Genomic DNA, 15,815 nt, shown 5'->3' with positions numbered 1-15,815 from the left:
TAGTCGTGAGCATCGCTGGATTGATCACGGTGCCCGATTTCCAAATTCAGAGGATTTAATTTGCCTCCCAACAAGACGACGGCTGAGCCGATGGCTTGCAGATAACAGTGCTAACATTGGCGACAGAGCTAACAGAGATAGCAGTGTTTGCCTCTCGCTCACGTGCACTAAAAAGATGTGCAGCCGTCCCACAGAGGAGCTCTGATTACAACACACACAGAGGGCTGACTTCACTCTCTGTAACTCCACTGTCTTTACATCACACATAGTTGTAAACTGCTGTATTAATAATACAGAGGACCTTTTTAAAGAAAAAGCTATGAATGGGAAGTTTCTGTTTTTAATGTGGTGCATGTCGATAGAGTTAGTATCTGATCAACAGTATGAAAAAGTAGTAATTTATTTATTTGTATATGTTTAGAGAGCTAGTTTGTTTATTTCTGTGTTGATTCAGATTTTCCACTAAATGGCCTGAAAGCCATTATATCTATCATTTATATGTTTTAAGATTTAAGATTGTGGATTTGTCGACTTTTCTGTAATCTATGAATTACCAAATATTGTTCATTTAACTTACTGAAAAAAGCCATTCTGTGTGTGTGTGTGTGTGTGTGTGTGTGTGTGTGTGTGTGTGTGTGTGTGTGTGTGTGTGTGTGTGTGTGTGTGTGTGTGTGCGTGTGCGCTGGAAGCTTGAAGTCATCATAGCACTTGTGTCAGTTTCACTTTGGACTATGATTTGCTTCCAAAGTAAATCCTGCTCTCACACGAACACGCCTTAGAGTCGGATTTAAAGTAAGCCCTGAGAAACCTTCGAGAGATGAATGTGAAAACAGCTGGAGTCAAACACGGTGAAGCTCAAACCTCAAACTAGTGACAATAATCCAAATGCACATTATTAGTGGGCGATCTGATTCGTCAGCATGTGGCACAGTTTATCCAGATATCATCAGACCTCTCGAGCACTGACGTTATCTAACACATTGTTACACAACGTCAGTGGTCAGTTGAAGGAAAATTAAAATAGAATCCATAAAAGACCAAAGGGAATCTTCCACAGGATGATACGTCGAACGCTTCTGCTTCGGCTCACATGAGATGATGTGAGACCTGGAGAATAATTACCGATGCAGCTCGTGGTTTGATTACAGCTTTGAGGAGCAATCTCCCTCATTGTTCTGCAGCAGCTGAAGTGTGGTTTTAATTTGGGTTTTGGGTTCTCTTAAAAGAGTCAAACTCACTAGTCTGTTATTACTTTCTTACTACTTGACGATATCCTAAAGAAAATAGAAATTCTCTTTACAGAAATTGATTCATTTTCTTTGGATCCATAAGTGCACAATAACAAATTAACATTTTAATAATGTTAATTACGAGCAGCGTCTCCTATAATTACAGTATCACGCTGATGTTGACTGCTGCTTTTTAGAGTGTGGTATTGATTAGCTTTGGTGAAGAGGACGGCTTCGTGGATCAGAACTCAGTTCCCCCTGTTTACGTCTCGGGGTGTAAATTGGATTAGTTGTGTGTCCCAGTTTTCATTCTAGTGCAAGAAATGTATCTCATAAGATACTCTAACCTATAATAAATCCCTCCCCCGGGGACCGCCAGAGAAGTTTTTTAATTTAGCAAACTAAATACACTTGTGTAGTTTTCTAATTATTTCCTTGTTAATTAAAGGCAGTGTTTTCATGCAGTTTTACTGCAACTAACAAGGCGGTTGGATTAATGATTAAACAAAGATATAAAGACAGACGATGGCTTGTCCCGTGTACTGGGTCATCATAATCATCATCATCATCCTGTCATAAACGCAGACTTTAGTCAGGCTGTCATGACGATTCTGTGTGTGTGTGTGTGTGTGTGTGTGTGTGTGTGTGTGTGTGTGTGTGTGTGTGTGTGTGTGTGTGTGTGTGTGTGTGTGTGTGTGTGTGTGTGTGTGTGTGTTGTAGCACAGAAATGATAATAGATCAAATTAAACTGCTTCTCTTCTCCTCACTGCTGTGTTTTCCCCCATTCTCTCTCTCTCTCTCTCTCTCTCTCTCTCTCTCTCTCTCTCTCTGTGTCTCTCGCTCGCCGCTTGCAGCTGCATTGCTATAAACAGTCAGGCCACTGTGCCCTACTTCTGAGTGGAGGGAGAAGAGGGAAAGAGTGATGCAGGGAATGAAGACTAATGAGGGTGAAAGGAGCGCTTTAAGAGAAACGGTGATATAGAGACAAAAAGGGCGTTTTTTTTTCACAGAGATCTCGCCATGATCACGGAAAGAAGACCCCTCAATATGCCGCGATGGCACCGTTTATACCAAACGTCGGTTTGCGGCGTAACGCCACCTTGTTTTACACAAGCATCCTGGCATTGCAGAACCAGAGAGGCCGTGACGGTAGTGTCGATAATACGATTACCCCTAGCACACCAAAACAACAATGGAAGGTCAACTTATGCTAAGTTGCTCGTAGCATATGCATCAATTTATGCATCCGTCTTCTTCGGATCAACGTTTGAGCTTTCTAAGTTCCCTGGAGGCGGGTTGGGCACATTACACGTCATCGAAACATCAAATAAGTAAATGGACTCATTTATATAGAGCTTTTATCCAAAGCGCTTTACAGAAATGACTGACATTCACCCATTCATGCACACACCGACGGCGGAGTCAACCACGCAGGGCGACAGCCAGCTCGTCAGGAGCAATTAGGGTGAGGTGTCTTGCTCAGGGACACCAGGCAGTCAGCTAGGAGGAGCCGGGGACCGAACCGGCAATCTTGCGGTTACCAGCTGGCAGCCAAACGTTCTACCTCCTGAGCTAAAGCCCCCTCATCAGCTTGTTTTATTTCCTCAATGAAAAGGCAATGTGAAAGAAGATAAAGGCAGAGGAGGTGTGTGTGTGTGTGTGTGTGTGTGTGTGTGTGTGTGTGTGTGTGTGTGTGTGTGTGTGTGTGTGTGTGTGTGTGTGTGTGTGTGTGTGTGTGTGTGTGTGTGTGTGTGTGTGTGTGTGTGTGTGTGTGTGTGTGTGTGTGTGTGTGTGTGTTTGTGCGAGGTCAGCTGCTACCCCTGTGATGTGGTGACGGTCACACTCGTGAGCACAGCAAGGCGTGTGTGTGTGTGTTTTTTATGTGTGTGTGTGTCTGTGTATGTGTGTTTATGTATGTGTGTGTGTGTGTGTGTGTGTGTGTGTGTGTGTGTGTGTGCATCACACCGGTATGTGAGTTCAACCATGACCAATATGACAAGGTGTCACACAGGGGTGTTAGCAGCCACCGCTGAGAAAAACTACTCACCAACACACCGACTACCTGTCAAAACCAAGTACTCGATCTGCACGCACACAAACAAAAATGCCCACAGAATGAATTCCTCAGTATAATATACATTTAACTTATGATTTAATAAATACAAGGCAATCACATCAATTATTATCCATCTCAAGAAAAAGAATGTTATCCATTTGTCGTTATCTCCGTTAATGCTGCATAATGCTTTTACTGTAAAAGTGAAGTATTGGAGAGTAAACATACTCTGAGAATATTGGAGCTTTATGTGAGGTTGAATTGTGGGAAGTATGAAGTACGTAGGTCTCATGACCTTTGCATCTCTTCAGATATCTTTTATTGGCCAACCAACAATATAAAAGTCCAAAGATATGCAATTACTGATATGAAAGCCTTGACTTATCAGCTGGAATGCTTCATCTGTTTTTTATATCCGCTGATTGAGTTTATAGAATAATTATTGTTGAGGGTATTCACATAAAACGTGAACGTGAACATGTATGTCATCCGTTTGCAAAAACAGGACTGAATACATTATAATGATTCTGTTCTTTCATTAAGCTGATCATCACTACTTATGCTAATGTGTTTTCACGTGCTCACGGCTGCTGTTGGATGTTTTTTTTCTTTTATAGTGAAGCACTTCTCATATAACCTCAGGTTCACAGATAATGGAAGAGAACGTGTTGTTTAAGGTAGTATTCTTATTATTACACTAACACACATGGGTAGTGTGCTTTGGGATCTTTTTAAAGGACTGTACACAACGACTGTCATAGCATTTGCTTGGTTCTACTAAACTTTTATGAGTAATAATAATAGTCAGATAAAGGCAGCTTTACCCCTATACAGACTGCTTTTTACAAGCCTATTAATGGTGGCCTCTGATTGGCTAATACATGAGTCGTTTGCCTGTAATTACAGTATGTCGCAAAAATGTACTCAATTAAGATTTTTTTTCTTTTGGCTGTCGAGATTTGCGCAAAAATGAAAAATCCAGCTTGAGTTAGGAGAGAGAGAGACAGTGATGCACAAAGAAAGTGAGTGGTGGTGAAGACAGCGGAGGCCACATGTGAGGAAGAGGGGGAGAAAGATGAGAAGAGAGGAGGAGGAGGAGGAGACGAGGAGAGATGCTTACAGCGCTGCTCAATTCATCCTTTTTTCCCTTCCCATTCAGTTCTTTCTTTTTTCTTTCTGGTGCCTCTCTGTGTTAATTATCTCTGTATCATTCCCATGCAGTCTATCTCTTTCTTTTTTTTGAGATGTGTTGAAAACAACTGACTTACTCACTTTCTTTGTTCATGCTCCAAAAACACCAGAGTGAGTCTGACAGCCTAGCTAGAGCTCAGCGAGGTGGGTCACCGAGCTCCTCACAGCTGGGTTCAAACTACTGCACTCGTGCCTTGAAGTGTGGCCAGAGGGGATAAGGGACGTTTGTGTTGCGTGAAGACAAATGGAAACGGCTGCTTTTTTAACGGTCCAATCAATAAGAGGCTCCTCCAGCGCCTCGTCGCCGTTCGATTGTGCCAAGGTCTGACTGGATCACAGCCAGCATTTTTTTTCCGTTTGGCCGGACGCTGTTCAAACTTAAACGTGTTTCAGACGCAGCCGGCGCTCTTTGTGAAGATATCCAGCAGAAGAAGAAAAGGCTGCAGAAGGTCACGTTTATGTTTTCAAGCAGTACAAATAAAGTCTGCTGACTCCGGTGAGATAATAAGAAGGAGAGGCATGTGGTTACTTGTGTTAGTTTTGAAATGAAAAGCCACAGAGCCCCCTTACAGAAACCACATTATCTCATTTAGTCACAGCGGTGTGCCGAGCCGATAGTCGAGTCATGCCTTGTTTTGTAGTTGAGACTCGGGCGTTGGGGTGATTTGTGCCAGAGGAGCGAAAGATGTCATATCAAAGCACGCTATGTGTTTTAGCTCTAGATAAAGGTCGGCGCTGTTTGTTTGATCTACGGTCAAGCAGCGTTCACAGGCTGCACACCTGTCCAGCTGCACGGCTTTTAATGTCCGCAACCTCTTTCTCACCTCTGAGCCACGTGTGAGGAGAGTCTGCCAAACGGAAAGCTCCAAGGTTGAAACCATCATTTTTTATCCGTTTTTAGTTGCGTGGCTCTAGGGGTCGTTGGTTCAGTCCACCGCTTTAATCCAAACATCCAGAAGTCAACATCTACTAGATTGGTTGCATTTTATACGGAGATTCATGGTCCCCAGAGGATTCATCTCTTTTTAATTGCCCCATCATCAGATCAACATTTCCCAAATATCTTTATTTGTAGATTATGACCACTTTCTTGCAAAACTAATGACATTCCCATTAGCCTCAGACATGCTAACACGCTAAATTAACATAACAATAAACATTAGCAAGGAAAAGGTTGACATCATTTTCACCTTATTAAGTTTAAAAATATACCTCTAAAATGAGCAAATCACAGACACAGTTATTGTTTTCTAAATTGCTAGTCATATTGTTCACATCAGGCATGTTGCCTTCTATTTGTGCCTAAAAATGTTCATGTTCATGTTCAGGTCAGAAAGACTCAAATTATTATTATTGCCACACCATCAGCTGTGGATTCTGTCGGTATAACGGAAGCGCATCACCCTCTTAGTGATACGATGAGGACGATGAAGACCTGTGGAGGGGATGGGAGCTGCGTGAGAAATAGCGCCTGCGAAAATGGGGCTTTGATGGTGTTCGCTCTCTCAACGGAGGGATTTATCGGCCGTGAAATTGTCGATCAGTGCGCTGATGCAGAGGAAAAGACTCACTCTGGGCAAAACACTTCTGGGCACCGGCACCCTGAATCTTATTGTTCTGGCACAAAGAAGGGATAATAAGAAATGTGATTATTTTTCGTCTGTAAAAAAACAAAAAGAAAAGTGCATTATTAGGCTCATTAGGCCGGGATGTACTCTCCAGTTAAAGGGTTTCCACTCTGGTTTATTGATCTGACTGACCTCTAGCCAAATGTTTAATTCACTTGATTAGATTCCATTCAGTGCACCTGTAACCACGGCGATATCCTGATGATCAGCATTGGCACACAAGCTTATTTCTCTAAGAAGAAGTCTAGCTGGCCTTCAGTGTTGTGCATGTCCTCCTGATCTCCCTGAGGTTTCTTTTTGCTGGTTATCCATAAACGGCTTATTCTTAGTAAGCCTGACTATGAGCCATCTAGAAATCCGTGTGATATATGAATGTGTTGCGCTGCAGTCTGTATCTTGTAACTGAGAGAGTCTCTGGTATTTCCTCAGGAAACCACTCCATCGTCAGTACTCTTTACCCCCACCTCCACTGCCTCTGCATACCCCCACTGTGCTCGTCTTTTTCTCCTTTATTCCTCCTCCTAATCAGCCCTCCCTCTCTGTCCTCAAATGCTCCATCCCTTTTATTTTTTCACTTTTTTTCATCCTCTTCCTCACATCACATACCGTACCACAGTCCTCCTCCTCTTTGTCCCCCTTTTCTGCCCATTTCCCCCTCGCGTACTTCATCCTCGTCATCTTCCTACTTAATGCTGCATTAATTTTCCGCTGCTGGAGCTTTTAGGAAATGGGTTAATTTTGGAGTAAGAGGAGATGAGTCATAGCAGCAGATTATTCGGCTGGATGTAAACACAATCAGTCAGGCTGCATTATCCTGGTAATTTGATTCAAGGTCTTTAATGGGGTTATTCTGATCTGATACTTTATGTAGATGTGAATTGTTCGCAGCGGAGCTACTTAATAAAGTGCTCCCTCCATCATAGAAAGTGAAACTATTGCAAGCAGCTGGCGAAATCCTTTTTTTTTTGGCAGACATCAGCAGAATGTCTGCTCTGATCCAACCAGGAAGTGGACTCGATTAGTTATCCGGACGTTTAAAAGGTTCGTACGTAGCGTGGCGTAAATCACAGCCGAGCGGTTGCCATGCAGGAGAAGAGAGCCGAGCAATGAAATAAAAAACAAAGCAGACACACGGTAGCCGTGGCTTGACATTGTGCAGTCTCGCTGCTCGCTGACAGGACGATCAAAAACACCATCTGTACAATAACAACCTCTTCTGCCCATCTGAGTTTAATACAAAAACCCAGACAAAAACGGAGGAAGAGCAACAGGGTGGGAGGAGAAAATAACAAGTCAACAGGCATGCTAGCGGCGCCGCAGCTTTGAGCTAAATGCTAATATCAACGTTTAGACAAAGTGAACTGTGCTGAACGGCCTGTGTTGGCATTAGAGCGATTCTAATAATGCACAATTAGGATTGCAAGATTATTAACTAATTGATAAATCATCGTTGTTGCTTTACTACTTTTTAAAATACAAACAAGTCTATGAGTAAGACTACAGCCTTGCTAGCAGCTCTTTAGGCTAGCCTGCTTGGGCGCAGCACTTCTTTGAGCTACGTGCTAACGTCAGCATGCTAACATGGTGTCCTTTGGCTGGTATAATGCTTACAATCTCATGCTAACGTGTTTAGTTTTATACAGAAGGTGTTTTTCATGATTAATTAATAATTAACTGAATATTCAACCATTATCTGGTTCCAGCTTTTTGCTGCTTTTCTCTTTAATATGATTGTATATTGAATGTCTATAATTCTTGGTTTCTGAAAACATAGTGATGGACTTTTTTGGACGTTTTGTAGATGAATATGTAAATATTTTGTAAAAGCCGATATTTTGTCACCGATATATTGTCACATTATCAATATTGAGGTAAACTTTGATATTTGATTTTCTCCTGCTCCTTTCTTCTGCTTACCAATATGGCTGCTTTCAGCTTAGACACGTTTGTTCCACTGCTTTTGGCTTTTCCTTCTCTTCTATCAAAGATATAAGACTTTTAGAGGGCGTGGGAAGATATCAGCCCTCAGAGAGAAACATCAAAAGTCATGTTTGAGGCACACCAGACAATAAATATATGGGAAAGATGAGCCGGAGAAAGAAAGTCACAAACGCGTTTGAAGAAGAAGAAGAAAAAGTCCAACAGATGTGGGAAGAAAAGTACAAATAGAGGCGAGATAGTGAAACATGGATGGAAGTCAGTATAAAACCTCCTGTGTTGTTAAAAGTTGAAGTGCCTGTCTGGTTTTTATCCCGTCTCCATGACAACACTGCCAGTATAAAAAAAAAAGAACAAGAAGTAAGAGATAGGTTGTGGTAAGGAAAAGTAAAGCTGTAGAAATGGAGGGAGTATGAAAGATGATGGAGAAGACAAGGAGTGTGAGGACTTTGAGAAAGTGTGTGTGAGATGCTGTTGAGCGTCCGTATGTGTGTGTGTGTGTGTGTGTGTACGACGGAAAGAGATTTCCACGTGCCTGTCGGCCTTGTTGCTGTGAAATCAGTCGATCCGCGGCGAGAAAGGCTTCATAAAGGCTTCATAAAGGCTTTCATTTCGTCAGGCAAAAGATTGAAAAGCCAGATAGAAAAACTCATTACCGCAAACACACAACCCTTTACAGGATACAGACAGGGAACAGACCTTTGACAAGCATGAATACAAGAGAGGAGATTAAATGGAGGATTCAGTCCTCATATGTCATTTATCTTCCCAAATTCAAATTAGCCAACGGTTCATTTTTATGAAGCCTCTCCTGAAACACTCTAAAGTACACTCAGTACACAAATATATATATAAATATCAACATACAAATGTGCTGTCCCCCGTTGCACCCAGCACCAAAAAGGGAAAATATGCACTCTTTTTATATTCATACACTGCATAGTCTTGTAGCTTTTGGCTGTATGACAGTCTGGATGTGGATAACAGTATTTCTTCAGAATTTTTAGGCATTCATTCAGCCCGGGGGACTAATCTTGAAAAAAAAAAAATCACTGCTGTCTTGCACTAAAAAGCATCTCCCTTGTTTTACCAGACAAAGAGCCTCTATGGCTGTTCGGCCCCCTGACTGTATGAAATCCACGAGACGGCAAAATCTCTCCTTTTCTTTTTTAATGTGTGTCTTATTTGATGTTTGTGTTGCAGATTTGAACCCACTCCGTGCCAAACGGTCAAGTATGTGTCCGTCCTCACGTCATATATCTATATTACTCTTCTAATCAAAGCCTAATCTCCATCTGATTACACACTAAGGTTGTAAAAATATAAAGAAATTGCTGACCTCGTCATATCCAGGATGATTAATGATGTGATTTATATTGATTACACGATAACAATCACATTTCTGATCAATGAAACCGTATCTGCCTGCAGCTGATTTCATATTCGTCATCTGTAATCATTTCCCGTCATCAGACTGACCTAAATGATCCAAGTCAAAGCGGTCTTGTCCGGTTTCGGAGGCAGGACAGGAAGTCCATTAACCGTGCTGCCTGAGTCTACAGCCTTGTGTCCGTAAGCCACCCACCAGAGATCAATACAGTGGCCAATTAGTTCATCTTTAATAAGAAATATGATCTATAAGCTTGTATCAACAGCCCTGAATGCAAAGGCATTACTTCACATGTTCAAGTATTATTGTACAAAGATTTTATTGAAGACATTCACTGACTTCCTCCTCCACACGATGAGGCTTTATTTACACATAAATAAACAAACAGGGTCGAGGCCTTAATTCGTCCTTCGAGTTCCCGTTTCATCCAGGCATTTTATTTTGTCGCCATAAAACCATATAAAGCCACAGATCGTTCTGTGATATTGTCTAAACAATTAAATGTGGTCGGTACAGTCGGTCAGGGTCAGGTTCCACCAGGATCCAGGCCAGGAAACCAGGTGTAAATGGGGATATTGGGTCCAATTATCCAGATTGAAACTAGGTGTTTATGATTTTAAATCTAGTCTCTGGAGTGGTCTGGTAATGCGCCAGCTTCAGTTGACTCAGCTTAATTTCAAACATCCAACATACTGGTGTGCACGTTTCACTGAGGAGGGCAGATAAAGAGGAAATCCAGTCTGATGGCGTCTGGAGGGCAGAACTGCCTCATCCAGCAGCGGTCAGAGGTGTGAGTCACTCAAACTGACGGGCAGACTGCAGGCAATTAAAAAGCATCTCAGTGCAACAGCAGCGGGGCTTCTCAGAGCAACACCATTCCATGGACCGGACTACAAATCAATTTAGCTGGAAAAAATGAGAAGGCGATTGGAGAACACGGTGACCGTAATTACCGATGAGCTGGCTGGTTCGCCCTTCTGTTAGTTGGCTGAATATTTGGCATAAATAACACAGATCCGTGGATACATAATGCATGCATCTGTAGTACAAGCCGGTAGTGATGGTGAAATGCTGCGGTGTCCGTGACTGGAATGGATTCCTGTGGCCTGTGTAGTAGATCCCAACCCAGCAGGATAGCTGAAGGATAAAAGGAGATATAAATAAAATATCCACTGCATGGAAGCGCCAACAATGGACTGAGATCCCTGCAGAGCATGCATACACCTTTTATTTACCTCATACCTAGTACTGGTGCTGGTTGGATGTGTCATGTATAGTAGCTGGCAGATGCATTTCACCAACATTTATACTCAGACAGAGAAGACACCAAAGCTGAGCTGCATCTCGTTATATTTAATAACTATAGGTAAGTTGATTAACAATCAATTTGCCAAAAATTAACGATACTTTGTGTCTAAATGTACTGAAACGGTCTGAAATATACGAGCCGATCGTGTGAAACTTAATTCATGTCGATATTTAAAAGTAAAGGCGTTAAGGAGTATCTGTAATATTTATATAAATGTTGCCTGAATAGCAACCTTTTCCTAAAATACTGCTGGTTCTGTTGGCCTTTCAAATCCGATGCCTGCAGTGCACCATAGGAGCATCAGTTGATGCTGATAAAATGAGGCGCCTTAATAAAAAAAAAAAATGTTTTTTTTTAAATCCTTAGGGCACCTTGAGGGATAAAGGATAATATATTATTATATAAACTAATACAAAAGCTGACATTAACGGTGACACTACTTTGGTGAGAAAAGTACTACAGAATATAGAAAATAAACATTGCTGACCTGAACGTCTCACTCCCACTGTATGAACCGTCTCCTTCTGGAATAAAGCTGGAGCCTGCTGGCCCAGTGGACGATAAGCTCTGGGATTTTTCCTCTTGGCCTTGCTAATCAAATGTTGAGGTGATACAGTGTGTTTTTGAACCACTGCAGTAAGCCTGCCTTAACTGTCTTTCTACATGAATCACTGACCTTCTGCCAATCTGACTTTAACTGGCTTTATGTTCGTCTGACGCCCCTTCTGTCTCACTGTCTTTATGTCAGCCACTAGATTTAGTGCATAAGAGAGCTGACGGTCTGTTATAATTAACTCATTCAGTCTATTGTTGCTGGATTCGGTCCGTGCTGAGGAGTGAGAATAGATTCATTTATTCGTTGTCAGATTAATAGTTGTTTTTAGAATGCTGGAATGAGAATGAAACCCTGATATCACGTGAAAAGATACAGTTGCAGTCTGATTTACTGAGTGCTGCAGGCATGATGTGTTTTTTCCCATCGCACCGCTTCCCTTGACAAAGAGACTTTGAGATTTTTGGATTATTTCAAGGTCTTTGTGAAGAAGAAAACAACCTTTATGATACTTAACACATTTAGTTCAGCAAGACGAACACAAATGGAAACCGCTATGATTTTTTTTTTCAAGCGTGAAAATGTTCAATCGGCGGATGAAAAAGCTAACGTTTAACTAAATCCACCACATCTGCATGAGCCCGAGTACACACAGTGAGGCTGTGAGGGCAGACCAGCAGACCAGATGATGTTTTGTCATCTCATTTAGCCAATTTGCCTTTTTTCAGACACGTAAAAGCTTCAAAAATCATGAGTGCGGTATTTACTGATGGATTTTCTATTGTAGAACAAAATGTTAAAATGTCTAAGACTTAACCACGGATCGTTTTTCAATTCAATAAACCCATTGATTTCGAGACATGGGAACCAGAAGTGCAGACATTATCCTGCAGCACTCTATCATGGAATTCATGGCTAGCAAAGTCACTATGATTAGGATTTTGAATAATATTTCCTGTAGTGGTTAGTGGCATAAACACAGTGGGGAAACCACAGTTTGATGATGGGGTTCAAATTCCAAATTTAAAATATTTTGGTGTTACTGGAAATGGATAACTGCTCCATTGAAGATATGGAATAAAGTAAATAATCTGATTTAGAGTTTTAATATCAGCAGTAGGTCTGGTAAATAAATTGATACGATATCGTGATATGAGGATGTCGTCTTTGTTATATGGCATAAGTGTTGTCCTGACGAACTTGCCAGAATGTTCTTGTTTGTCCAGAAACTTTAATACCGCAAATATAAAACACAAAGTTAGCAACTAGCTTGTGAACCCGATGGAGCATTTAGCAGGAGTTGGTGGAGACCAAAAACGGAGCTAAAAGAGAGTGGACGTTGGATTTACGTCCGTCAGATGGCTGGAAACACAACTGATAATGTTGTTTTATCTACTTGTTCTACCCAGGTGGGCGTCGTCGGTCTGAGCCTGACGAGGCGGAGCTACTGAGAGTGAGCAGGCGGTTGGTGGAGGACGCAGTCAACCGCGCCTTGCAACAGTACAAACAAGAAACTCTTCAAAATGGGGGCGGGCCTAATGCCACGGCACTTCAACCCCCCGAAAACACTGAGGAATCAAAGACGGACACTACAGCTAACTCGACCACAGACAACAGGAAGTGACATCATCGGACTGAGGTTCAGAGACTGAAAAAAAAAAAACAACAACAACAGCAGCCGCCCAGAAAACACCAGCCAGGCTGCCTGGCTAACCCGGGAGAAGAGTGGGTAAGCCCTGGGCAAAGCCTGACCCAGCGAAAACCAGCCAGCCCAGTTCGCTGACTCATGCTAGCTCCCTGCCCCACTGACCTAGCTTGAAACTAGCTAAATAGATGATGTAGCTTGAGCTGGCTAATACGCCTTTTAGTTAACTCACTACATCTAACGGCGAGGACATCGTCCATCGATCGGTCTGCACGTCAAACCCAGGAGACGTGTGAAGCTCTCCGCTAGGGTTCACCTCAACCTGCCACTCACAACTGCCCTTTCAAAATAAGATACATCTTGTTTTGTAGACACTTTGGTTTACCATCACCTGCACTTGAAATTGATCATAATAGAGTCAAATTTCCATGTGAGAACAACTAATGTTTTACTTTTCTTTTAGTGTATTTTCCTTTGTAAAGAAAAAGTCAGTGCATCTTTGTGGCTGCAGGGGAAAAGTGCAAAGAGCTGGTATGACTGTGCTGTGATTGAATTGAGATGTTGGACTTTTTGTTGTGTTTTGCAGCAGAAACTTTAAGCTTCCAGTCTTAATTTCACTTTTTATGCAAGGCGTCTGTCTGCGTTCCACACCGCAGTTTTGTCTTCATTCTGAGTTGTTTTTACAACTGGCCCCGGCTATGCTTTAAATTATATAATTATTAATTAATTGCTGGCAACACTGAGACAATCGCCAACTCCAGATCAGATCACAGTTTCAAACAGAACCAGGTGATACCAGCTTTTCTGCTGTCCTTCTATCACACGAGGATGAATACCTAATGTCTTACGCTAAAGATAAAATAACACTCCAACGATACACTACGATAACTCCATTAATGCCAAAACTGCCGTTCGTTACCCGGCTATTATGACTATAACACACAGGCATTCATTTCATCACTCTGCTTCCTGCCTGATCATATATAAATGTCTTATTTTTTTGTTTGCATACTATATTGTCCGTTTTGTTCTGTGGAATGAATTTGAATGCACAGATGACTTACTTTGTGTTAAATCCATTCATGACTGTGACTGTGTGTTGATTGGGAGTTCTGATGCTGAATCTGAGCAGGTTGGACTCCGTGGTTCTGTACTGTAAGAGCATTCACAGCCGAGCTAGTCCTTCGGACGGCGACGCTGAGGTCGGGGAGGTTAACTCCAGAATGTTGCTGCTGTCAGCTGAAAACCCTCTGGCTCCTGATTTCAGCGTCTTCCGGCCCGTTTGCGTTTGTAAAACTTGAAAGTGAAATTGGCCTTTTCGTGCTCTGCATTTGACCCCAGAGCTGAAATCTGTTAAAGCATACGTTGTGGAATTAAAGGGGGGGATTGTCTGAATGTTTTTGTTTTTTTTTAAACTTGACTCATGGAGATGAGTTTTTTTTTTACTGACAGCAAGATGATGACGATTCAGCTATTCTAAAAGTGATTTATGTTATTTTATACTTTATAACTATTATTTATGATACATTGCTGTCATGGCGAGAGATGAATTTCATGTGAAAAGATGAAAGGATGTTTGATTTTGAGAAAAAAGTTTGCATTCAAAGGTGACGAGAGCACAAAATTCTGAATTTTGTTTTTTAAATTGTCTTTGCTTTCACTTTTTAAAGAGCGGGTAAATATAAACATGCTGTTGAATCAAATCACCTCCTCTCAAACGTGGCCTTAAGTCACAAAAACGTTTTTTTGACAACGCATAGGTAACATTTATTTAACATTAGACTAGGGTGATGATAAATTATTTTGCTGTAAGATTTGCCAACGTCTCTTTAAATGTAACCTTGTGGCTAAAGAGTTGGATTCTTGAGTTAAATGTAAAAAAAAAAAAAAAATCATGTTATTTCTTTTATAAAATGAATAAATTCCTGAGAATCAGAGGATCAGATTTCCAGCTCAGATTTTCAGTCATTCAAGGTTTATTCCCTCTTAGTGCACACAGGTGTGAGCTGGAAAATTAGCTCTCATCCCCGTGAAATCCACTTAAATCCCGTCACTGTGGGCTCATTGTATCGTCAATAACAGCTGAATTCTGTCTTAAGGTGGACTTTGATCATTTCTGTTCTGATCTACTATTGTCACCGGATCCTTAATCTCCTTAAAATCCCCTTTAATACACAAGTTGTCCTGTTGGCCTGTGTGTGTGTGTGTGTGTGTGTGTGTGTGTGTGTGTGTGTGTGTGTGTGTGTGTGTGTGTGTGTGTGTGTGTGTGTGTGTGTGTGTGTGTGTGTGTGTGTGTGTGTGTGTGTGTGTGTGTGTGTGTGTGTGTGATCAGCGGTTCCCCAGAGAAATTCTCGTCTCTATCAATCATGACAGCGTCTGTTTCCCGTCGTCCGTGTGTACGTCTGACCGCGTGGGTGCGTTGGTTTTACTGTGTTGTCTATCTTGTTCTGCCATATTTGAACAATAAAACAGGATATGAGATTCAAAACCAACGTCCCTCTCTCCGTCGCCTGATTTACAGTCTGGGTGTTCATTTGTTTCCTACATGTCGTGTGCATTTTTGGGGGGAAATAGCAGGTGGTATTTTAAAAATGTATTATTATTCACCAAAATCCCTTAAAAAGTGGATCCTAACTTTAACACAATCTAGAGCACTTTAATGTCATTAATGCACATTCTGAATATCCATCCATCCATTTTCTACTGCTTATCCTGTATTTAGGGTCACGGGGGGGCTGGAGCCGATCCCAGCTGTCATTGGGCGAAGGCAGGGTACACCCTGGACAGGACGCCAGTCTATCACAGGGCCACATTCTGAATATCGATTAATGTTATTATATCAAGCTCACTGCTTAAAAAGTCATGTTTTTCATGCT

General features: G+C 41.7%; 1 protein-coding gene across 1 annotated transcript in view; it reads left to right on the top strand.

Annotated features, from left to right (window-relative positions):
* The window catches only part of akap7 (A-kinase anchoring protein 7), a 33,628-nt gene extending 18,201 nt beyond the window's left edge, over nt 1-15,427 (top strand). The window contains exons 10-11 of the mRNA XM_084030040.1: nt 12,704-15,173; nt 15,272-15,427. Coding sequence (XP_083886166.1) covers nt 12,704-12,918 — 215 coding nt within the window. The 3' untranslated portion in view covers nt 12,919-15,173; nt 15,272-15,427. The remainder of the gene's footprint in view (nt 1-12,703; nt 15,174-15,271) is intronic.
* The last annotated feature ends 388 nt before the right edge of the window (nt 15,428-15,815 follow it).

Source organism: Eutrigla gurnardus (assembly GCF_963514095.1).
Source record: "Eutrigla gurnardus genome assembly, chromosome: 16".
Classification (NCBI taxonomy): Eukaryota; Metazoa; Chordata; class Actinopteri; order Perciformes; family Triglidae; genus Eutrigla; species Eutrigla gurnardus.
This window is presented reverse-complemented; position numbering and strand designations above follow the sequence as displayed.